This window comes from Mirounga angustirostris, unplaced genomic scaffold, assembly GCF_029215605.1.
Source record: "Mirounga angustirostris isolate CCGP_5_RB_7025 unplaced genomic scaffold, mMirAng1.0.hap1 SCAF_8, whole genome shotgun sequence".
NCBI lineage: Eukaryota > Metazoa > Chordata > Mammalia > Carnivora > Phocidae > Mirounga > Mirounga angustirostris.
In genome coordinates, this window is record NW_026991716.1 from 46,136,804 (window position 1) to 46,162,336 (window position 25,533).

Genomic DNA, 25,533 nt, shown 5'->3' on the forward strand with positions numbered 1-25,533 from the left:
GACAACAGATATAAGTTGCGATGGGAGAGGAGCGTCGGATTTGGTGTGTATCCCCCATTTCCAATTATAGATGGATCATTACAGACAGCGGAGTCCTGAGAAGCCAGACATCTGCTCCTCACATGAATGCACTCACCTCCTAGAGACCAGGCTGCCATCATGCTCTGGAAGCTCGTGGAGAATGTCAAGTACGAAGATATCTATGAGGTGAGCCGACACCCCCAGATGCATCTTAGAGCTTTGCAGATAGAGAATTTGAGCTTCTTGACACCCCAACTGATATATATTTTTCAGCTATTTAGTCGTAGATTTCAGGCCGGTTTTCTCAGCTTTCTCTAACTTTTAGAAAAGCTGGCTGGGGGGGAGACGTCGCGATTCGGAAAAAGAACTTTAAGGTCGAAATCTGGCTACTTTAAGTTAGGAGATTTTTTCTCTCTTTCTCTCTTTTTCTTTCATTTTTCTTTCTCTCTTCCTCGCCCCCACCCCCCCTTAAGGTTCTGATGGGAAATGTGGTGCTACTGAATGTGGGCAGAGAAAATAGAGACCGATAAAGGCAGAGGCTCTCCTCGTTTTGAGTATGGGAGAGAATTAGATTTTCAAGCCTCATTCGTAACAGACTCAGGCTTTTAATTTTTATTTTCAATAATATTTCTGAAATCAATAACAAACGGATCCAAGTAGAGGACGGAAAATTAGGAGGAGGGAAGTAGATAGAGGGCTAGATTGGTGTAGATAGAGCACAAGCCAAGGAGCCCTAGCAGATCTCTTTTTTTCTCTTTTCTTCTTTTTTCTTGTGTTTTGCTTTTTGAGAGTCAGTGCGTCCAACCACCCCATGTCCGGGCATTTTTAACTCAATGTTCTGCCCTTGTTCAGCGCGCACTGCTCTCCAGCGCTGGGGTTAGCGCAACTCTTCCTCGGGCTGGAGAAGTTGCCCGCCGCCCGGCGGGGCCGTGGCCCCGCTCGCCGCCGCCCTCCGCGGTCTCGGGCGCCCACTGATGCGGCGGCGGGGCGGCTCCGGGGCTCGCGGGCGAGGCGGGCGTCCGGGCGGGACACGCGGCGGGACGGGGAGGCGACGGCGGCGGAGGCCCGCGGAACTTCGCTCGGAGCGGAATGGCCTCGCAGACCCGCACTTAGGTGCCAGGGGAAGAGGGAATGGAAGGCTGGAGGAAACGTCGAGGGAGGGAGGACAGAAAGGAAAGCTTCGAGGAAAGGCGCCGCAGAACTAAGGCAGGGGGAAGGTCGAAGCTGGCGGGCCGGGCGACGGAGACTGCAAAGCGGGAGAGCTGGAGAGAGGAGGGAGGCCGGGAAGCGAAGTCCCGGGCGAGGAGCGCGGGTAGCGCTCTATCGGTCGGACCGAACGGTCGCGGTGGGACGCCCAGAGGCTCCCCCAAACCGGCGGGGGGAGAATATGCGACCCCTGCGCTCCGGGACGCCTCCGGAAAGCCCGGCAGGGAGCCGCCTTGAGGATGAGGGGCCGCGCACTGAAGCGGCCGGTAAGCCCCGACTGACGCCGCGGGCCAGGCTTACCGGGCGGACCCGGCTCCGAGGCCCCGCCGCAGCCGGGCCGCCGCGTCCCGCAGGCAGCTCACTGACCGCAGCTCCCGCCAGCCCGGAGTACTAGTTTTAGTGTGTGTGTGTGTGTGTGTGTGTGTGTGTGTGTAAGAGAGAGACAGAGGCACAGAGACGGAGAGAGAAAGAGAGATTGAGGAGATTCGTCTTTCTGCGGAGCGATGATGAGGCTTTTCCTTTCCTCTTTGTGGCCGTGTATTGACTGTAACGAAGAGCCGCGCCTCCGCCTGGTGCGTTTTGTTTCGGTTCGGCCTCCTTTTCTTTCTTTAACACGCGGGATAATGGTAAAGTCGAAGTTGCTGGAACTATCCTAAAGAATGTGAGCGCCCGAAGTGGGCATGAGAACGGGTGAAGACGGGGGCACGGTGTGTAAATAGCTCGGAATATACATAGAGGGATTTTAGTGGGTTCCCAAAAGTAAGCAGGATAAAACTTGTTCTTTGCTTATGAAAAGTAAACTGGCTAAATGGGAAAGGAGGGAGGGAGAGCAGAAAGGACGGAGGGAGAGAGGAAGAGGGAGGGGTGAAGTGGAAGAGGGGCAGAGAGGAGAAAAAATAGGAGGGAGGGGGAAGAGAGGGAGAGAAGACAGGGGAGAGGGGGAGGGTGGAGAGGAGGGAGAGGAGAGAGAATATTGCAGGTATCCCTATTTGCCTAAAATTTCTGCTCAAAAATATAGGAGAACCCGCAACCCTGTGGAAGGAACCTTTTTAAGTCGGGAAGAAGGTTGAACTTTAACAGAAATGGCAGTCAGGCCAGTTGAACGGGTTCCTGAAACATCCAAAAAGGTTTTCTGTTGCCCCTGGCTTTGCCTTTTGAAAAGGATAAGTTTAGTGTACTTGAAGATTGATTGCATATATTTTAAATTGAGGTAAAAATCACGGATTGTATGAGCAGTATAAGGAGGGAAAGGCTACACAAGGGATGAAAAGCCCCCATCTTGCCCCTGTCCTTTAATAAGTAAGCATAATTTCCAGTATTCAGTGCAAGTCTCTAAACGTCACTGTAAACAACCAGGCCCACCGGTTTACTTTTCTCTCCCCTCCAAATGATGAGGCAACGCCTTTTTATTTTGTTTTTTAATCTGCACACAAAGCACCTAGGGCAATCAGTTCTTCCCATTAGGAAAGTCCCTCTCCAGGAACAAGGACACCTACGTTCTGTACAAGCCCCCCCTACTCCCTGATGCTCTCCCTCACTGCCTTGTCCAAAGGAGCAGGGGCTGCTTTACGCCTGTCCCCGGCTCAGTTAATTGAAGTTCTGCCTCTTTCCTGCTAAACTTTTTCCCCAGTCTGCCTTTGCCAGCCCCCTCGTCTGATTACATCTAGTAATTCTCCACTGAATGAACGTCATTTACAATAGTAGGGGAGCTCTGCGCTCGCTGCTGCTTCACGCTCCATTTGTCCTCCATTCTCCCTTTAAAGTACTCGTGTAATATTAATAGTCATGAATATCAATTATTATGAGGCAGTGTAGGCAAGCGGAGGGAGGAAGGGGCGCCCGAGCAGTCTGAGCCCAGCTTCGGGTGGAAGAGGACTGCATCTGGAGCCCCGAAGAGCGGCAGAAGAAAAGAGGCCAAAAAGACAGCAAGAGACCGATGAACAGCTCTGTCTGTGTGTGACAGGCATCGCCAATCTTGTTTGGGGGTGGGGGGGGATTTTTTTTTTTTTTTTTTTTTTTTTGATGGCTTGTCCTGGAAACCCCTCAAGCTCGGCTCCTGTGTCCAGCTCGTTTCTCTGCTGGACTCCTTGATTTTTTTTTTTTTAATCATTGTTTGATTTTGAGCAGTAACCAGGCTTTTTTTTCCAGATGTTAGTCCACACCTATTCATCCATGGTGAGTTTGGATTCACATTGTACCAGAATTGCATGCTCCCTCCTCTCACTGTCTCTCTGTCTCTCCATCTCTGTGCGTGTGCCTCACTCTCTCTGTCTCTGTCTTCCTTTGAGCGCCTTTGGCTTGGTAATTTAGCACCGTAATTGGACGAGGCTGCAGCTGCTTCTCTCTGCATTGTGTGCTCTCCGTCTGAGCTCCATGAGTCAGCTGGGGCGGGAGGAGGCCGCAGAGAAAAACTTTTTATTTGCCATTGCAGTTTGGAAATTTAGGTGACTATTTCTCCAAAAAGAACCAGAGGGACTTTACCAAGGCATTTCCACAGAGGAGAGGGAGAAACTTAAACACTCCTCTCACACACACACCTCCCCCTTCTCCTTCCACTTAGTTTGCTACTCCAGATAGAACCAACAGTAAGTTGTCTGGGCTTTTTCTTGTTTTATCCTCCCAACCCCAGGTCCTTCATTTTCACACCCTGGAGTATAAAAGCATTAGATACAGAAAAGCAACCTTAGAAATAACTCCTCAGAACCACAATTCAACTTAATTTGACGTGGGGTCAAGGTATGATTTCAAATGAGATCCATTTCAATCAAACACTATTTAAATTATTTAATTCCTCTTGGGGAGGGAGGGGTGACTGGGAACTCAGATCAGGCAGATTCCTCAGAGCTCCTGGAATTACCAGGTTTGTGTGGGGAGCTCTTGGTCAGCTGGCTGGGTTGCCACTGAAGGCCGGAGTTGGTTTTGAACAGAAGCAGCACAGCAAAAAGTATGACGTTTAATTTGTTATGCTTTGGACCTCTGAAAGATTAGGAAAAATAGTTTAAAATACCCAGAAGAGGAAATACTCTGTGTAAGGCTCCTATATTTTTAACCAAGGAATTTAGAATCTCTTCCCATACATAGTTACTTTACCCTCACCCCTTTTGCCCGCTTTGCACTCCCAACACAAGGCTCAGATGTTGGTTAAGTGGGTGGTGATTCTCCCCATTTTTCCCCCAAAGCCTGGCGTTTGGAATTGCTGAAATCATGTGCCCTCTGAGTCAACTTGGGAGTATAAGTTTCAGACTCTTGCTTCCCCTGTCCTGGGAAGAATATACGGAAGCCGGGCTTCTCCATTAGTCGCTTGTATTTTTTTTTCTTTCTTTCTCTCTCTCTCTCGCTCTCGCTCTGTCTCTGTCACTCTGTTTCTCTCTCTCTCTCCTTCTCTCCGCTCCCAGGACCGGCACGATGGCGTCCCGAGCCACAGCTCCAGGCTCTCCCAGCTGGGCTCGGTATCCCAGGGACCTTACTCCAGCGCCCCGCCGCTGTCCCACACCCCGTCGTCAGACTTCCAGCCGCCCTACTTCCCGCCTCCCTACCAGCCGCTCCCCTACCATCAGAGCCAGGATCCCTACTCCCACGTCAACGACCCCTACTCCCTGAATCCACTGCACCAGCCCCAGCAGCATCCCTGGGGGCAACGGCAGCGGCAAGAAGTGGGTTCGGAAGCCGGCTCTCTCCTGCCCCAGCCACGGGCAGCCTTGCCCCAGCTCTCCGGCCTCGACCCCCGGAGGGACTACCACTCGGTCCGCCGGCCAGACGTGCTGCTGCATTCGGCGCACCACGGCCTGGACGCGGGCATGGGTGACAGCCTCTCGCTGCATGGCCTCGGCCATCCCGGAATGGAAGACGTCCAGGTAACCACAAACAAACAAATGAAAAGGACAATAAATAAATAAACAGTGAATGCCCTGGGAGATGAGAGGGGTGGGGGAGGGGCGGCTCTGTATCCTTTGGGGGAGGTAGTTTCCATCTTTAGAACAGGAATAGCTGGACACCACATATATAACTGTTTCTGTGTTATACATGTATGGCTCTGTAGTGGTGATTTCTGGAGGTCCATTTATGAAAGCTGGAACCACTAGAAATGAAATCATGAAGGAGAAAAATATATGTGTGTGTTGATAGTTTAGCATCACCAGAATTAAGGCTAGATGTTTTTTGTCTTGCCTTAGCTACTTCCTATTCTCCTGCACTTTGTGCTAGCAAGCTGGGCACCCTTCCCAACCCACTCCCCATGAGTGTCCCATAGTGGGCCTGGCCTCCTGACAAGGCAGGTGAAAGACTGGGCTGCCTAGAGTATGGAGCGTCAGCAGAGAGGCACAAGGTCCTCTTGGGCTCCAGAGGTTCCTGCTGGATGTTAAGCATGACAATGCACATGGGAAGAAAAACATGTGCTATGATTGTCCAAACCAGGTCCTACTTTGAATGTCTCATAAGCTGCTGAGCCCTTTTTCAAGATAAGTGAGTTCCAGAGTCATCTCCTGAGAAATGGAATAATTGTGGGGAGAGACCCAGAAAGCCATAATTCTGCTTGGGAGTCCAAGAGCACACATACCATTTTGGAGATTGTTTTCACCTTTTGATCCATTAAATGACTGTGGAACAATATTCTCCACATCCCTCCTCAGTCCTCCCCCTCCGTTAATACTCTCCTCTCCCCAAAGCCACTATCCCAGTTAAAGAGGCATCACGTGTTTGTTTCTTAAAACAAAAGGCTCAACACACTCCCCCCACCCACTCCCTAACCCATCTGCAACCTACACAATGGAGCCTGATTTGGTTGAGAATACTTGGTTAAACTAAACAAAGAAACATCAAAGAAACGATTTCTAAAAACTGTCTGGGTGATTCTGAGCAGGTCTCCTTTTGCTCCCTAATTTAAATAGTCTGCATAAAAGATAAATATGGTTGAAAGGTATTTGACACTTCTGTCTCATTGGCATAGTTGTGTATATTATGCATCATTTTAGACATACCTCTAAAGCAAAGAAAAATGAAATGGGGAAGAAAAAAAAAGTACTTGAGTCCTTTTTTACCTTACTTGAAAAAAAAAGTATTTTGAACAGTTAAAATGTGGTGACAGCATCAGATGCTGCCTGTGTGTAGTCTATGATGGCTTATTGTTTTAAAGGAAATTCAGTTATTTATTATTTCCAAAAATGATGGAATCACCTGATTTGTGGCTGGATTTACCTGTAGTAATAAGAATGATCGTTTTGTTGGTTTAATCAAGCTTGATTATCCCTGTCTGGAGGGATTGCTCGTTTCGGAATACCATACGAGAAGGAAATATTTAAGAGCTTTTTAAAAAAAAAATGTACTGGGGTAATGTGTGTGTTGGGGGGGGGCGCGTAAGTTCTGAAATTAACCTTTCTGAGTACGCTCAAAGTGCTAGATAATGAAAGTGGATCAACTCATCACCACTGCTGTTGGCAATGCCAACACACTGGCGGCGTCATCATCACCCTGCAGGCCGAGTGACTCAGTCAACTGAACCCAGGAATTCTCTCAAAAGAGGGAATAGATTTCTCTGGTTTCAGTTTAGTTTAGGTTTAGTTTAGTTTTTAAAGATACAATTGTGAGGGGTTTTGAGTGTTTGGCCAAATGCAAAGGACGAGAGAACAGGACCAGTTCAGTGTGTATTGGGGAGAACAGCCTCGTCAAAGCGTCGCTCGGCTGGCTGAATTGTTGCGTCGGAACGCGGACCGCGAAGTGCAAAGAGCCCAGAGCAGAGAAGGTGCAGGCCCCGGCCCACGCATGCTCCCCACCCACACACCTCTGCCCTGTTCCTCCCCCAGAAGCTTCGCAGCCGCTCCTCTGGCGACATGGGGTGGCACGCGGGACTTTATCTGGACGACCCTCAGTGCAGGGGGTTGGGGGGAGACACCCCCCCTCCCGCCTCTCCCAGGCAGCGGGGACGATCTCGGTTTCCGTGGCGATGACAGGCGTCCCAGGCCTGGGTGTGCTTGCCGCGACACGGGGCAGGTGACAAAGAAAGACCGGGGAGGAGATGTACCTAGGACCAGAGCCCCGAATGCAGAGGCTGTGCCTCATCAGCTCCATCCCGGAGGATCCACTTCCGAATTAGGGATCTGGAGCGCAAGGGGCGAGGTGAGAGGGGGGAGCTGAAGTTACGAGCCTGTCGGGATCTCGCCGTTACTTGTAGCTACCGATTGGGTTGGCTGCGCCCGAACAGTCTTTGAGAAGGGACCAGAGAGTGCCTCGGCCTGGACCTCAGTCACTTGTTCGATCTCAAGAACCTATTATGTGTTCCGGATTCCTCCCCCCTCCTTCCAGCCGCGGACCAGACAGATCCCCAGGGCGCTGCTGGGCCGGTGGGCCTCTTAGCTAGGGGTATCACCTGGCCGAGGGTTGGTATGGGGCTATGTTGGGTGACCCAGACACACACGCGGAGGGCCACCGCCCCGACCGTGAGAGAAGAGGAGAGGAGCTAATTAACCAAATGCTTCTAATATTTTTTTAAATGAAACTATAAAACCCTGTCAATTTCTATTTCAATTTACTCACAGGGGCTATTAAACGAGCAAATCGCTGTTTGGGTTCTGGGTATGCTACATTTCACCCATTGTGTGTATGTGTGTTGGGGGGATGCAGTGTTAAAAACTCAGAAAAACAGCATCAGAATGGAGTGAGATGACACCTAGTTTGGAGTTTAGTTGTCATGGACACCTCTTCTTCCGATCTTTGCTCTCTAACCTCTCTCACCTCTACTACCCCTGAGTATAAACATATCAGGATGTTGTCAAATCCACCACACACGCACACACACACACACTCAAACACATCCTAGTGTCTTAAAGCAACCCCTGGTATCACTTTTAACTAAAGAAGTCTAGTAATTACGAGTCTGAGTTGTTTTTCTGCGCTTCCGCATGCAGTCCTAATTAAATCTTTACGATCCTCCCTGTGACGATTAAGCGCCAGCATGCTGCGTGAATATCCTGTACAAAAACCCAGCAGGCGGCCGTAATTAGATAGAAAATCAGACAAGAGCCTTCTCATTAACTACCACAACTACCCCCACGTCGCTGAAGAGGCGTATATACATATTTACGTATCGACGTGAGGTTGAGGTGTGGGGGCGCCCGGGTCCTGGCCCCTGAGATCCCGGGCCTGCCCGCCCACAGACACAGGCGATTACTTTTGTCTTGAGTGGACACCTCGCGTTGTAGACACGTGAGCATAGCAAGGCGTGAATCTTGTGTGTGTGTGTGTGTATGTGTGTGTGCGCGCGCGCTTGTGCGTGGTGGGGTCTCCTGAGGAGTTTTGAACAAGTTATATGAAGTCTTTTTTAAAGAAGCTTTTACTATTTCTTAATATGTACATGGCATGTTGCAACATGGAAAACGGTTCTTACGGAGAATAACAATTTTCCTCACCTTTCCGACAACTGAAGAGTGACTATTAAAAACGAAAAGAAACAAACTAACGTGCTCCCTTCGTGATTAGATCATCTCATTTCTAATGCTGCTTGTTTGGGGTAGACAGTCTCTTCCTTGTGATGAACACACGCCCTGTCTGGGGATGCACTGTGAGTGGGTGGAAGGTGCTGTGAAAACACAGCCTCACTCTCAAGCCCTTGCTCTTTACTTCTCTGTAGAGTGGGTGACAAATTGGTCCAAACTTGGGTTTCTAAGAATCAGGGAAAGCAGCAGGACATTTCAGAAAGACGTAGCATTTATCTTTCATTGGGGGGTGGAGGAGGGAATACAATGCTTTTGGACGCTCTGGGATGCACAGCCAAAACTCTGTTCTTGTGCATCCTGACAGTAAGAAACTCATCCCAACAGCTCTTTTCCCTCAGAAGTGCTGCCAACACCCAGGGTTGAAACTTTCCTTCTTTAGGATAAGACTGTGGCACAGAAGATGAATGCTCTTTGCCATTACCTAGGTGCTGACTGGGAGGATCTGAGTCTCTGTATCTGTGTGTCTATAGTTATTACTGCCATCCTAACAGGTGCGCTTCTTGCTGGGAAGTAGCAGCGGCAGGTCTGGGGGGGTGGAGCAAACTGTGCAGGTTCCTCTCAGGGATTATCACACAGCAAGAAATTCATAGCACACAAGGACATGTATGGACTGCATGGGCGTGTGGTCCTGCCAGTTTGCAAACGTGTTCCTATGTGTTGCTGTTTGCATTCCATTCCAAATTGCTCAGACTTTAATTAAAATCCCATAATGTAAACTATTATGTATTTGTAAAATGACTCTAGGGTTAAGATGCGCTGGGATAAAATTGAAAACAGAAATTATTCTTTCTAATATTGGTGAAAATCTTTCAGCTATTGCCAAATTTTCACAATTCATAAGAGCAAATAATATAAAGCTTTATATGTCTGTGTAACATCTATGTTTAATATAATAACTAAACCAATACTGCATCCCAGATGTCTCTCACAGTTCCTTTTTCCTCTGCTTCCATTGGAAGAATTTATAATTTGGGTGAATTTCATTTCTATGTTGATTTGGAGGTAATAATAATAATAAAACCTCCCTTTGTGAATTAATATAAATGGAAATAACAGGAACTCCAGTTTGGAATGACATGATTTATGTGTGCAATTCTTTAATATCCAGTCAATTTGAATAGTGATGTTTTTATATTCACAGTCAGTTGAAGATGCCAATAACAGCGGCATGAATCTATTGGACCAGTCTGTCATAAAAAAAGGTATGGATTATTCCTCCCAAAAGTAAGCAAAGTTTTCCTGTGCAGTCATGTCTTTATGAGTTTTCACTTTGGGGGAATTAGTTATTTTATAAGACAGAAATGTTTGTTCACAATCATAGGACAGGGGCTGTCTAGATGAAAAAGGCATGTCGGGAAGAAGGAAATTTGGGGGTGGGGGCAGCCAAAGGCAGAAACCCAGATAAGAGACAGAGGGACAGAGACTATTGACATTTTTCTCATGGTACATTTGGTAGCAATTCTAGATATATCTTAAATAATTGAACTACCATCATGTATGAAACTGACTAGGAAACACTGCTTTCAAAAATGTGCTATAATTATTTCATTGATAACTGGAGTTTGCTGAGCTAAACCCTATGTTGTTGAGATAGTTCCTCTTCTTGTTTTTGCATTTGATTTGTGTGTGTGTGGTAATTCTGTTTCCAGTTCTCTGTGTTTTATGAGTTGTTTCTTATTATTTTTTTTAAAAATTGTGCCAAATGTGTTGCTAAATATGCACATCCTAAGGAGTTGAGACAGCCTATGCACATTTCTAAATCTTTCTACATATGCATTCATGATTTAGTGTGACTGTGGAATCACCCCATACTGTTAAAGGGCATGTGATATTAACAAATGTTTGCAGTCTCTTGTACAGCTGTAAGCAAAATAATTAACTAATTAAACTAATTAAATGTAATTACAATAACTCATTTCGGGCGTATTGCAGCTGCTTAATTTTTCCCCCTCTCTTCTGACAGTCACTGAGAGAATGCCTAGCGATTAGTGTGGCTGCCGAAAGGCCCGAATGTCACTCACGTGCCACCAATTTAGGAGCTTGAATGTGTAAACAGTGCAATCTTTAATTATCGCAAGAACTGCTATTTGGAGATACAATTTTAACTACTGTAACCCTTTCTTATCGATTCTGGAAAAGGCCCGTCCTTATATTTGGTGTCAACAACCCCTAGCTTCAGTCATTTATGATTAATTTGAGCCACATGACACTCAAAAACAATTAAGGAAAAAGCACTTTGGAAAGTAACCCAAAGTCAAGGCATTACAGTAGGAGGGTCGTGAAATCAGAATTCCAAACAGGGTGAGGTATTCTAAATTATCTTCTTTTACAGAGACAGAAAAAGTGGCTTTAAGAGGTGGAGGATGGGAGGAGGGGAGCTGTACTTGGAATAATGCCATTTGGCTTTGGAATGTAATATCTTGAAGAAGAATAGTAAGATTTGGGGCAAAACTCTTTATTCTAAGTGTTGCTCCAAACATCCCTCCCTCTATTCTTTAGATAGTATCATTTCAGTTTTTAATGCCAGCTTTTGGGTTTGCTCAGACACCCAGGCTTGGTGCTTAGATTCGCAACTGTCCTGACAGCTCACTTTCACCATTTCCTCTGGGGTCTTCTCTTTTGGTTAATTGCTGGTCAATGGGGGTGAGTAGGGGAGGGTGGGGAGGCACTGCTCCATTGGCTTTTTTATTTCAGCTCCCCCTCCCTTTTCAGGGAAGGCTAGAACCCCTTATCTCAGGGCTCTGTATCCTAGAAACAACATTTGGGCTGTCAGTGGGGCATGCCCAACAGATGACCAATCAGAAATATTATTAATAGGTAGGCAAATAAAAATATTTGGAACTTAGCTTGCTTAACAAAGCGGAGCTGAAAATATTCTTAGATGTGGGATGCTTTGGTTTCAGGGCTTGTATATGTTTGTCAGCAAAAGGTGATTATCTATGTAGCAGGGTATCTCCAGTAATAAAGGAGAATATGGACTAAAGTTGCTGGTTCTGTTTTGAAAACACGGAGTACTTTTTCTGGCTCTGAAAGCCCCTTTTTAAAATTGTGCAGCTTTAAATAACTAAGTGGCACCCCAGTCACTTTATTGATTTAGGGGATAAGGTATGAATATGAAGTTTTAGGTTAACTCCATTATTTAGTATTTTAGGTATTTGCTTTATTACATGAAGAAAAGATCCTAATATATGTTTATCTCTAGAGAGTCATGGGCAAAATAGGAATAAGTGGTTGATTTACTGTTATAGATAACTATGAACCACTTGAGGCTATGGATTCACTTGCTCCTTCCTGGCCCTCTTTGTCCCCTCCCCTCCCCTTACAAGGGATAGCTCCCAGAGATTAATTTCATAAAAAAGGAGGTGAGAAAGTTTCTGAACTAAATTTTCTAAATTTCAACAACTGGCAAGGAACTTGGTTGCTTAATTTATTTTCTAATGGGCTTTTAGAGAGTTTTTATAATTTTTGTTTTTTGTAGAAAGATTTAAAAAGTCTACCTCATTAATAAAAAAAATTGTAGCCACTGATCCAGGTTCGCATGTCTCTGCCATTACGTATACTGAAGCCAGAAGACTTGGGCAAAAAAGATATATGTCTCTATGTCTCTCACTCTAATTATGGAAGGACTCTCTCCTAAAATTTAACCAGCCCAATTTTTCACCCGTGTCGATATCACCCCATAGATTATAGGCTAGCTCTCTTGTTATGTTTGCTATCTGGGCTTAGCTGACATTTCTGAAGTAATTTAGTTAAGAGGAAATGAGTTGTTCCCAGTAGAGAGAGCAAACGAGTGGAGTGAAGGTAGCCAGCGTGATAAATGGCTCTTTCATTTGAAGATCTCCAGAGCTCGTTTACGGCTAATTTTCTGTATTGGCCCCCTTTGAGCTATTAATGCAATCGGCAGGGACCGTGGCCCCTCTCCTCTTAGCTGCCCCATTAGAGCTCCCATTAAGATGTCGAGTCTCAACTCCAAGGCAGGAGTGGAGGGAGTAATGAAAGGTGCTTTTTAAACTCTCCTAATCTAAACCGGCAGAGGGTGGTTAATACGATTTGAAGGGGGCTGGTCAATGAGCAATCAATAAAGTAATAATGAGAAGGATTCGGTACATTAACAGTCTAAAAATCCAACGAGACATTAAAAAATCATTCTTAACTCTCAGTTCCATTAAGATTAGGAATCTGGGCTGGGGAGGGGGTGGGTTGGTGCCCAACTAATATAAATGATCACTGCTAACATCCTATAGCCTAACTAAAAGAAGGCTCACCTAGGCTTTAAGAAAAAGTTTTTGGTGCAATCAGAGGCTAATATGCAATGGGTCTGACACCTTAGAGAGCAGAAAATATGCTGGGATTTCTTGGAAAGGCTAGCGTGGCTGGAGTCCAAGGTTCAAATGTGACTGTGGGGCATTTTCATTGGTCTTAGGGATATCCTGTTTGGTTAGTTTCAGTTCAACCTCAGTTCTCTCCCACTTTTTTTCCCGTTAGTTCTGGCCCCTTCCCCATATAAACACTTTGATTAGTGTGGATTTTCTTTGGGGCGGGGGGGGGGGAGCGCTATGAAGAAATTGCCAATTTCAATTACAATGTTGGGATTCTTCCTTCTGACCTAGAAGGTAAAAAGCACCAAGAGTATGTCAGAGCCTCTGAAAGGGTATGAGTTTCCCCTCAAAAGAAGAGGTTCACATTTCCAAGGCTGACTTGGATCCCAACAGGTATTTATTCAACCCGAGACTCAGATACATTCCAGCCACCCAGGGAGTAATCAGAGTTCACAGAATTTCAAAGTTGGAAAGGTCAGACACTCTACTCCAACTCCCACCCCTACTCCCGGTGAAAAAATTGAGACAGAGAGAAGATAAATGACTTGCTCAAGGTCCTACACACAGAGTAAGTGATGGAACCCAATTCAGTTTCCAGACTCTTAGACTTCGCCCCTAAAGGATACTAACCCTGGATGTTTGTAGTTCTTTATATTCCAGATTTCTTTGTGAGAATCCTTTTATTTTTCTTTCCAGGATTTTGGTGCTCACATTTATAGATGTGCTATATATCCATGTGAAATAATATTTAGCCCTCAGGTAGATGAGAAACAATGCAAGTATAAAGGAAGGGGGTGCTCTGCTGGTGAGAAGTAGTTATTTCAAGCACTGTTCAACCTCTTGGTGGCTTCCTGGTGTAGCTTACATATTTAAGTCTGAGTATCTTTCAGAGGGACTTACCCTTGAATCTTTTAAATGGGTTCATTTCTTCCCTTCTTCCCCACCAGCAGATCAGAGCCACAGAGGGTCTGTTTGCAGTCAAACACAAAGATAGCAAGGCTCCAATTTTATACTTAAGTTTAAAGAATACAGATTAAGAGCTAGTCTATTAACACATTGGCTCTCTGTAGTCCACTAATGAATATTTTCCCTAATCAGTCTTTCTTCCTCTCTCTTAAATAAAACTCCAGTCACTGTAATGAAATATTATCGGTTTTAACCCTTTTTTTCTTCTCCCCGATATAATGCAAGAAAAAAAAGAGGGGAGCAAGGTTTGTGGATGTTACATCCAGAAGTTGGTCATGATATGCAACTGAGAACCGAATAGGGAAAAAAAAAAACGGTTTTAATGTATGCACAGAAAATTGTAAACATGTAAAGAACTGAAAGCTTCACGCTGAGTTTTGCTATGCTCCATTTCCTTACCATTTCCTGCTGTCGCTTTAAACCTATCTTAGTCATCTCTGGGTTCCATGAGCAGGAACAGTGTGCTCATAATTACTAACAAATCAACCGGGCCCTGTTGCTCTCTGGGTTTATTGATAAGCTGGAGGAAAGCAGAAGGGAAAAGACAAAGAGAATAAAATATGGGGTTAATCAGCTGAGCTAAGCAGGTGTGAGAGTGGAGGGGAAGGTAGATAACAGTGCGATGGATTTTAAGGAAAGTTAGGACAAGAAATGGGTAGGGTCTAGTCTAAGATACCAAGTCTAAGGCCAGAGTAGGAGAGGGTTAGAACCTGAAGATGAGAGAGTAGATGGTAGGAATACGATTTATACTTAAATTAAAAAAATGGAAATATAACCTGAAGCATGTCTGCTCAAATAGTTTGCATCTTTGTGGGGAAAACAACAACAACAAAAGAAGACGGCAGTGTGCTGACAGAAGCTAACTGGATTGGTGATATTTAGGTGATAATGCATTTGCGGAAAGGTACAGCCCAGGGAGGGAACAATATACATTCCCCATAGGAAATGGCTCTTGTCAGGTAAATCAAGCAATTAACAATAGTGAAATTAGAGGGCAGGTTATAAAGTGTCTCTTAAGGCCTGGCTTTTCAAGAGATTTGGCAACTGGGACTCTGAGAAGCAGATAAATTACAATCCTAAGGAGATATTTGGTTGTCCGATATGGGAAATAGGAACTGAACTTACTATTTTCAGCTTAGTGAGGTTTTTTTATTGTTAAAATATTCTTTCTCAAGAATATTTAATAGTATAAAATACAAAATACTAAATATAAAAACATTGCTGAGTGTTGAAGATGAGATTTTTGTGCAGTTTATTTCTATAGTTCTTCCCATGTTAAAATTACAAAAGGCCATCATCTATATTTTGGGGAAAAGTTTCTCCAAGGTTATCTGATGCTAATTCCCATGATCATAAATTATTTGCTTAGAGTTCTTGAATATGAATATGAATCTGAAATATGAAAATATGAAAATTGAGAGTATTGCAAAGAATAAGACAGATCAACATAGATGTGGATGTTGTGTAAGAGAATTAAATGATTTGTTCCCACCCAAATCACTGTCTTTTAAATAACTTTAACTCCATATTTTACTCAAATTTAATTAATACTCACACTTGGACTTTTCATTGGTTCACTCTCAAATGGGAAGCAGCTTCACTGATTATATGATGAGGGGAATCAGAAAGAAGACAGCACCCTCTGTAGCTCCCCACCACCACCATAGCAGTGCAGAAGATCCATTCTGTTACCCAACATCATTCACCTGCCCTGAGAGAAGGCTTTGGACTCTGTATACAGATCCAGAAATACTAAAATGTCTACTAAGGAGTAGCAAAAGGGACTGTTCCAAGACCCCCATCCATTCTCCTAGGAAAATCCTTTTCCACAAGGTGTTTGTAAAGGGCCAAATGCAATTCCTAATAAGTAAGAAATTTGGGACCTACCTGGGTTTCAGTCTCTAAACAATCATGGAGGTCTGAATGCCAGAATCCGTAGTGGAGAGAATAGCTGTTAAAAAATACTCAGTGTAGATTGGTCTGTTCTATACAAGAGAGGTCATGCAACTTGTCTGACATATAAGTGTTCTAGGCTCTAGACGGTGGAAAGAGCATATCTTTCCCCTACCAGGATTATAGGATGAGACACTGTTGTTTATTAAAGAACAGGAATGGAAACCTCCTTTTTCATGCCAGATGCATGTTTCAATAAATCCCCTGGACTGGTGATCAACAAATACCGTTTGAAGATTTGCGAGTTTCATATCCCACTGGAAGAAGCTAAGGTTTGTAAGGCAAATCAGGAGAAGTCACCTGCCCTGTGGCTTCTAGAGCCTGCAGAAATTCAGCAGTGTAGCACTCCAAGGGAGTAAGACTGCCAGTGAATTGGGAGGTTGACCATTCATTGTTCCTCATTCCCAGCCTTCTGGTTCTACTGAGCCCCGCCTCTTCCTGAGGTGCAGATGACACTGAAACACAATTAAACAGAAATACAGGCTGGTGAGACTGAATGCGCCTGGGTAGCAGTGGCAACCAGCTGTCAGCTCTTATTAACTTCTGCATAAAACATACCTTGAGTGCGGTTTGTTATCAATTACTTGCCGAAATGAAACAACTGGGGCAAGGCAAGACCTCCGCTCACATGAATTAGAGTGATTGGTTGATTGATCAGGGCACCTGTTGTAAATCATAACTGCTCCAAACAATCACCAGCCGGTGCTTTAGTTAATTTGTAAACAAAATTCATGTCACCGTGGAATTGCTTTCACTGGAGAGGAGCATTTGGGTTCATTTCTAAATGAATGTGTTGTTATGATGTAGGAAAGAATGAGATCCACTTTAGAGAAATGAGCAGCTCTTTTGAGCCCAAGCTTAACGGTATTACTAGGCTGTTCTTGAGCACAGTGTCTCTGATAGGGCCCACTCCTCTCCAGTGATGACCACAGATTTGGGTCCAATAGGAAAGGAGGGAGGGGTTCCCATAAAGAACACTGGTATTACCATTTTATACCATCGATAGTATAATCACTCTCAGGCTTCAGCACCAAAGGTGATTATTACCTCAGGAGACGGATGAGGAATCTAAGATTCAGAGAGGCTCCCTGAGATGTCCCAGGTCACAACCTAGCACACGATGGAATAGGACTTGCTGGGTTTCACAGCACAATCCAAACTCTGGGCTGCGTGTTTTCTTGATCTGTATAGCGAGCGGGGCTGTGGCAAGCGACACTCACAGGTCTACACACATGGGTAAGTTTCCAGAGGAGTGATGGCTTTTCCATTGGTTTGTACACAGTGCTCTGAACGCACCGCAGCCCCACTGGAACAAACACTTCCTCCTCCAGCTTTCCACTTGGCGCCCGTCCTGTGGCCTCGCCCCTGCGCACGCACCGACACATTCTATCAGCCGGTCACCAGGATTGAAACCCGGTCACCTTTATGGCATATTTTTTCTCTCTCTAGTTCCGGTTCCTCCCAAATCTGTGACTTCGCTGATGATGAATAAAGATGGCTTCCTGGGAGGCATGTCCGTCAACACCGGCGAGGTCTTTTGCTCGGTCCCGGGCCGTTTGTCTCTGCTCAGTTCGACTTCAAAGTACAAAGTAACTGTGGGGGAAGTTCAGAGACGGCTTTCGCCCCCCGAATGCCTCAATGCGTCTCTCCTCGGCGGCGTCCTCAGAAGGTAAAACCCCCAAACCGGTTATTGCGGGGTGAAGGAAGAGGGCTCTCCCGGAAACCTCCAGCGAGCCGGACGCAGTTGCCTAGCAACCGGGCGTCCAGAGCGCGGCCCCGCGCTGCGCGCGCGAGGAGCCACGGCCGCCACGTGCTGGGGGCCGCGCGCGCAGACGCCGCCGCCCTGGGACCCACGCGCCGCCAGCACGCGCCGCCGCGCTCTCCCGCTGTTGTCGGCGCTGGGAACCTCCCTCTTTCCCTGCCCTGTGCCTGGCGCCCGGCTCTTTCCTGTCCTCGGGACGCTTGGAGGGCACTCTCTAGCCTGAGCGAAACTCAGAGCCTACACACACTTACCTAAAACAGACGTTTCATGGCGTAGCCTGCCTTGTGCCAGTTACGTACTGTAACATTTCTCTGTTTTGTTTTAAAATATGCTTGGCGGACGACTAAATTGGTCACTACCTACCAAGGCATTGTGCCCTGAAGTTTGAAAAAATGCCGTGCTAGACTTGCGACCTCCTGTCTTCAGTAAGAACACCACCAATAATAACGATGCAATAGTAATAGCTATTTTGGGGGGCATTCGAGTGCTCCATAATATGGGGAGAAGACATTCCATAGACTTCCTTGTGGGAAATGGGGGAAGAGATGGCTTTTATCTTCAGATTTAAAGCCTTCACCCAGAATCTCTGCCAATGCCTGGACAAAGGACACTTTGGTAGTGTCTCTGATATGAAGGTGACACTGTAGGGGATGAATTTTTCAAGTTAGCCTCTTTGGGGAGTTGAAAGTCCCTTTCTTTCCTAAAAGTGGCTGTGTAAACAGTACAAGAGAGGTCAGAGTAACTGGTTTTTTCTCTTGTATTTTTGCCCAGAATTTAGCACATACAGGGAAAGTCTGGGGAGGAGGTAAGGGTGTGACTCATGGATTTTTCTCACTTCCAATCCTCTTGCCCTGCTCTCCTGAAGTGAGTCCTTTGAGCTCCGGAGTGTGGAAGTTTCTTTCAATCACCCCTGGGCATTGAGCGTGTGTGTATAAAACCTGCTATGAGATTAAGTGAGATAATCAATATACAGTGCTTATCGCATAACTAAACTCCCTAAAGTGTTAGTTTAACTGTTATTGCGATTACCATCATCATGCTGGTTTCATGTTTCAGTCTTCCTTCCCCTTTTAACCCAACTCCATTTTATAGTGACTCTTGACCCCTTCCTTGCTCGAAAACCCCACCTGTTTCAGCTAGTTAGTGCCTTCTCTCTGAACCACCCAGTTCTTTCCCTCTTTTCAGCAAAGTTGTGCTTGCCCAGTTTCTGTTCACCTAACTGGCTCCACTACAAGGAAAGAGCTTCTGTGTTGCATGTGCAACTTCTACCTTTTCTGGACCCACAACCTACACCGTAATTATTCCCATCTGGTATCATTTTTTTTCTCACGAGATTAAAAAAAGACTCATTTTTTTTAATGCTCTGTATTGCAGAAATTAAGCAAACCTCAGCAAACTATCAGCAAATAACCAAAAGGAAAGGGGGAAAATGTGCTAACCTCAAGTTAAAACCTCTTCAAGCTCCACTGGGCTTTAGATTGCTAAGTCTAAACTTTGTTTCAGGAACACTCTGAGGTTAATCAGAATGTTAATTCTTGCAATTTCAGAGCCAAATCGAAAAATGGGGGGAGATCTTTGCGAGAAAGGCTAGAAAAAATCGGTTTGAATTTACCCGCGGGCAGGCGCAAAGCTGCAAATGTCACGTTACTCACCTCCCTGGTGGAAGGTAAGCAAGACGTGTGGCCATTTCACGAAGTTTAACTGTTGGCTGAAGGCTGACATTTTACACGTTTCATGATTAACTGGAAATCACTGCGATTGTTGTGCCCTTATGAGTTGGATGTCAAGCGGCTGCCTGAGAGAAGTTCAAAGGTCCTTTTACTTAGAGGGAGCTGGCAATTGTAGAGAGGCCAAGGGACGTGTGCGAAGGTCCCTAAGCTCTGAAGAGTGCTCAGGTCCAGACTCTAAGGCAGTGCAGGGGTCACTTCTGCCACCAGATGCAGGACAGAGTGCATGAAACACCCTCTGTTTGAACTCTTGCAAGAGTAACTCTGGAAGCAGCAATCCATTCTATACCCCTCTCCTTCCCAGGTTCTACCTCTGTAGTAGAAAACACATTGTCAGTTTATGAAACTATTATTGCATTCATGACCCCTGTGGTTATTTTAAAACTCATGCCACTCCCAGGGTCCTATCTCCTGCTGGTTACCTGGGACTTACTATGAATGAAATATGGCTTAGTGAAGCCAATGAGGCCTAGGAGAAAATGGAGTCAAGGGTAGGGTGAGGAAACAAGGAGGGGAGTCACGTATGATCTTCGGTGTAGATCCATCAATTGTGAATTAAAGGCCCATAATTATAACAAGCACATTCTAATTTACTCATCATTTTGGGGTTGGGGGATGATATTTATGGTATGTAATAAACAGGATCTTCTACACAGTTGAGAACAAGAGGATCTGCAGTTAATTTGCGGGATGGGGAAGGGATAGGAAATACAGCCAGATGGTCCTAATGAAGGAAGTTGTAGAATTTTCTCTAGAGTCTAACATGTTGGTCTTGGTTTTTTCTTTTATTTTTATGGATGTGATATTATGACACTCCTGTGGGGAATTGGTTTTTGGAGATCTTAGAATATGCAAGGAGCAACCATAAAGTCATCACATTTATAGGCTTTGCACTTTGCCATCTTCAAGGCAAAGTTGCCTGGCCCAAATTTACCCTACAGGGGCAGCAGTCACCAAATTTCCTGAGCACGCTTATTAGCAGTTGACTCTCAGCCGGGCTGGGGGTGGGTTACTTTTTGCCCTTCAGAGAATTGCTAATATCACCATCCTTATTTTGTAAAAGCAGTCAAGGTAATCTCTATCCAAGACATGAAACTGGGTGGAGAAAGGACAAAACAGGGAAACTACTGAAATGCCAATATTCGTTTAGCAGTTTTCAGTTTTATGGATCTGGATCACTATAAGCATCATGCCTGAAGTCTTTTGTTGTTACTATAATAATGATGATTAAAAGTAAGTCATGCTCCTTAAAAATAACATAGCTATGGGACAATTCAACATGTCTCTTTTTCATGTTTGGTATCTTCCCTTGAACACCCAAGGCTGTGCATTAAAGGGTAATAATGCTTTATTTGAAAGGGGCTTCCACATAAGCTGAGGAATCTCTCAGATGTCCAGGTTTTCTATAGCTGCTGTGTCATCTTGTGCAGTAGAAAGTCCTTAAGTAGGAAGATGATGACAGGAACCTCTGAGGAGAAACCTGAAACCTATCAGGAACCGACAAAGAATAAATATTTCATTGCTGGACAGAAACACTCATTCCATATGTTATTACATATGTTCTTTAATATGTGTGGACATGTACACACATGGAATTATGTTTGTATATATTAGTTATTAATAAGAGGTTTTTTCCTAGTGCAGTTATAGGAAGATACAAAAGATAATACAAAAGATAGGAATACTTTTAAATTTTACTTAAAGCAGGTGTAACAGGTGCTTTTAAAAGGGGGAGGGAAATCTGGCTTGAATATCCAGCCAATTGTCTAGGTGCAATTGTAAGGTGGCTCCTGAACATATATGCCCATCTTTCCCTTAAGAGAAAGCATGGGGTGTAGGAGGCCTGAAACTATTCAGAGGATGCCTAGCTAGGACTTGGCTAAAAGGATCATCAGGGAGAGGCTGGAAAGAGCAGCAGGGGCAAAATTTCTTCCATCAACTTTATGGCCTGAGAATCATTTTTATTTGGGCATCAGTCTGACCTTTGCTTTTACCCCCCAACAGCTGGCCTCTTCTGTAAATAACAACAGTTGACCAGGAAGGATCTCTTGTCCTGGGATGATTCGGGACTAGGTGCTGAGTATTAACCTCTGCTGCTGTCTTTTCAGGAGAAGCTGTTCACTTAGCTCGGGATTTTGGGTATATTTGTGAAACGGAGTTTCCTGCTAAAGCGGTTTCTGAGTATTTGAACCGGCAGCATACCGACCCCAGTGACCTGCACTCACGAAAGAATATGCTGCTGGCTACCAAGTGAGTGTCCCAGACCCTCAGCCCTCCTCCCTGACTCCCACCTTGCTGCATCACCTCATCACCTCGCTTGGGGAGGCGGTGTTGGGGAGCTGGGGAGTGGCAATGCAGACCTCATTTGTGGAGCAGGGAAGCAGCTCAGTGGTCAAAGTAGCTTTTGCAGCCTGTGGATTGCTGGCTAGGAGCCCTCCCGGCTCCACCCTGCTGCCCCTCTCTCTCTCACCCCCCTCTCCACCCAAGTTGATTATGGGCTATGGGTTTCTCTTGGTCTCCTCTATTACCAAGTTTCTGGGGGAGAATGGCCTTATTAATATGAGTCCAGGCTTTTTACAGTTCTTATCGCGTTCTTCTGGGTTGGTCCTTGTTCCAGTTCTTCCCTGGGTCCCTAGGTGCACATTTCTGCCCGGTTTCACATCTCCCTGTCATATCCACGCTCGAGGTGTCTATATGTCACCCACGTGTACCCATCTCTACCCGCAGCTCTAATTATTCTCTTTCCTACGTTGCTGTTTGGCATCTTCCACTGATGTAAAATTTACTACAACTCCAGAGGGGAAAATAGTAAATCTCTGGCTAAATTTAGGTCTAGAGCTCATTTGAACTTTTACAGTGGGTTTTCTATTTATTTGATTTACTCTTGTCTTTGGCTTTGGTGTCATATTGTTGGTGGTTTATGGCCGGCTCAGGCCTGCAGTGGGCGGCGCTGCGTGCATCCGCACGTTTCTCTCGCAGGCTCGGCCCAAACAGCGGCGCTCATTTATTTAGTGCTGGAGGACGCGGTTTGTTCCGTTGACAGCGTAATTTAAAGAAATATATGGAAGGCTGAAAAATCATTTGCTCAAATTTGTCCAGATGTTTTTGAGACGTGATTGGAATTTGATTGCCCCTTTCCGCAGGGTCAAAAAATATTAATGTCCCAGAACTTTAATTGCTTACAGACCCTGCTTTGGGCTTTGAAGATTTAGAATGTTTGACTCTAAGCATTTGTTCTCCCCAGTTCAGAATTTCCTTTTTGGCACTTTGGTAATGAGTACAAACTTAAGGAAAGACTTTAACCATCTCTTCAAATGATCAAAACCTGGCACCCATCCTGGTTATGGAAGGTTTCCTTCTGATCCACCAACTAGCAATATAATAGATCTATTGCCCTCCTGCCCCTTGCCTCACTGTCTGGTTGTGGGGGACCTGTCGGTGCTTTATAAAAGAGTAAGTGTACTTTGGGGAAAAAATAAAACTAAAGTGCATAAATTAGGTAATAGGAGTCCACAAATGCTATCATTTCCCTAAGGAATGCTTGTAACTTCCCCCACCCCATCACCTCTTGAAACCCTGTGACTTCACTTAGGACACCACTTCTTAACCTGGGGTGAGTATCAGAATCATCTGGGGAGCTTTTCCAAGATACTTATTTGTGGACCTAGTCCCAAGCTCCCTGAATTGGAATTGTGGGGACAGAGGCATGGATGTGTGCATTTGAGCCCCACAGGTGATTCCAAGGTACCCCTGGCCTAAGAACTGCCCTATTTAGATAGAACCGTTACCTATTTCTTCCTAGTTGTAAGAATGCATGTGTGCATTTCGAGTGGAGAAACCAATAGAGGGGAGGGTAGAGAGAGGATACCTGTTAGGATTCTCTACCCACCAGCCTTAAAACCAAAACCCTTTCATCTGCTGCAGATGGGGGTGGGGGAGGTAATTCTCTGTCTTGTTCAGGCATTACTCTTCCTGAGAGTAATCCCCTTGGCAAAGGATGCCCCAGGGTCACTCATATGGGCTTCTAGGTAACTGCCTTGTTTACCTGTTGTCCAGGCCCCACATGTCCCCAAATGTCAGGCCACGGGGAGGGCGGTGGGGGGTGGTGCGGGTGCTGAGACTGGACTTCTGTAGTTTTTCTTTCTCACCACCCCCGCCCCCTACCAGTGGAAGCAGTCTGCCGGTCTGTGAAAGGCTATGGCCTTTGGGATGCCATTCCTCTGACTGGTAGCCGAGCCAAACCATTGGACCTTCCGGGCTAAAACCCTCCTATATTAACCCTCTTGTCCTCCTCCTATATTAAAAATTTCTCAAATAAGCTCAATTCGTAGTTAGGCGCGTAGGATTTCTAAGGCTGAGAGATTCCTCTAAATTGTAGTTGCCTTGAGGAAATAAAAACCTTCAACAAATAAAAAATCTACCCTCCCCAGTGTCTTAACCATCTACCTGTAGGTTTTATTTAAACAATGTAAGAATCCTTTTATATTGACAACAATCCTGTTGTACAAAGATTTCAGTAGCCTGTGCTTAAAAGAAAGGGGGAAAAGGGGAAAATATACCTTCCTTCCCAAATACTGCAGGTAAACAGATTTTTGCTTTAAATGGAATCAGCATTCTCTCCTGGAATAAACAGTTGCTTGCCCTGGGCCATTCAAGTCTCCCGCAATCTGCTTCTGTGCCAGGGACAGGCTTGTGGCTCAGGGGCCTAAATCTTTCAGGGCTTTTTGAGCCTGATCACCAAGAGGTTAGAGAGGCAGAGGAGAGAAGGGGGAAGGGGTTTTTACAAAAACTGGCAGGTAAGAGCGAAACATTACTGAATATTCAAAACCCAACGCTAAAGCCTAGCCGATTTCCCAAGCAGAGTTTAAGCGGCCCTGGAATGAAGGGGGGGTGGGGGGGGGAGACTGGGTTTGAGAAAAAAGGCAAGGCTTTGGGATAGAAGGGGTGCCTAACTTCCCCACCCCCCGCTTTCCTTCTAGTCCCAGCTGCTCCAGAAGGGAGAGCTCTGGGAAGGGAATCAGAGCGGAATCGTCCACATTAGCCTTGCTCCCCGGCTCTATGGTGACCGGGCGCCTCTGGGCTTGTGTGAGCGTCTCCTTTCTAATGCCAGTGACAACGACACTGAGGGTGATTTTTTTAATTCCTCTCCCACCTCTTTGCAGGCAACTCTGTAAAGAATTTACGGATCTACTGGCGCAGGACCGGACGCCAATCGGGAACAGCAGGCCTAGCCCCATCCTGGAGCCGGGGATCCAGAGCTGCCTCACGCACTTCAGCCTCATCACGCACGGCTTCGGCGCCCCGGCCATTTGCGCTGCGCTCACGGCCCTGCAGAACTATCTCACCGAGGCACTCAAAGGCATGGACAAGATGTTCTTGAACAACACCACCACTAACAGGCACACGTCTGGGGAAGGCCCAGGTAGTAAAACTGGCGACAAGGAGGAGAAACACAGGAAATGAAAAATTAAAAAAAAAAAAAAAAAGAAAGAAAAATGTTTTAAATACAAAAGGAAAACAGAAAAAATTTAATTTTAGCTTTAAAATGTTGGATTGGCTTTGGAAGAATTATATTAGGTAGAATACACATACAATCAAATTTTAAAAAAAAGAGCTAAATAACTTTTAAAAAAAACTGAGGCGTACAACGGAAGCAACAATATCGGTTCTCAGTGTCTATTTCAAGATACACTTGGAGACAAACGTCCGGATTTTCCACTTCGGTTCTTTCGAGCTTAGTAATACTGATAATAAAAGAAAACCATGATTTTCCCCCTTTGGAAAATAAACGTAAGACTAAACATGAGAAAACGCTAACTTATTGGAAGAAAATCGGAGAAACATTGTTGGTGTCAGTGCTTTGAGAGTTGGTTGACTGAGACGCACGAACTTTTTAATTTTTAATATTTTTTTAGGAAACACTCTTGCAGTCCCCGCCCTTCCACCTCACCTCACCCCTCTCCCAGCCACCCTTTTCTACGTTGCCCTGCCTCCCTCAAGCTGTCACAGGAATTTTCTGGGATGAAAATGAGTGTGGTTAGCCCCTTTGCGTTGTGTTTCAGTCCCCTGGGTACCCCCGCCCCCGCCCCGCA

At 45.5% G+C, this 25,533-nt stretch overlaps 1 protein-coding gene across 1 annotated transcript; it reads left to right on the plus strand.

Moving 5' to 3' along the window:
• TFAP2B (transcription factor AP-2 beta) lies at positions 1 to 25,244 on the plus strand. Its single transcript, XM_045866017.3, has 7 exons — positions 1 to 207; positions 4,623 to 5,081; positions 9,856 to 9,916; positions 17,402 to 17,621; positions 19,262 to 19,380; positions 21,550 to 21,691; positions 24,604 to 25,244. The coding sequence occupies exons 1-7, from the start codon at positions 127 to 129 to the stop codon at positions 24,902 to 24,904; spliced, it is 1,383 nt and encodes a 460-aa protein (XP_045721973.1). The 5' UTR covers positions 1 to 126; the 3' UTR covers positions 24,905 to 25,244.
• Positions 25,245 to 25,533: the final 289 nt, after the last annotated feature.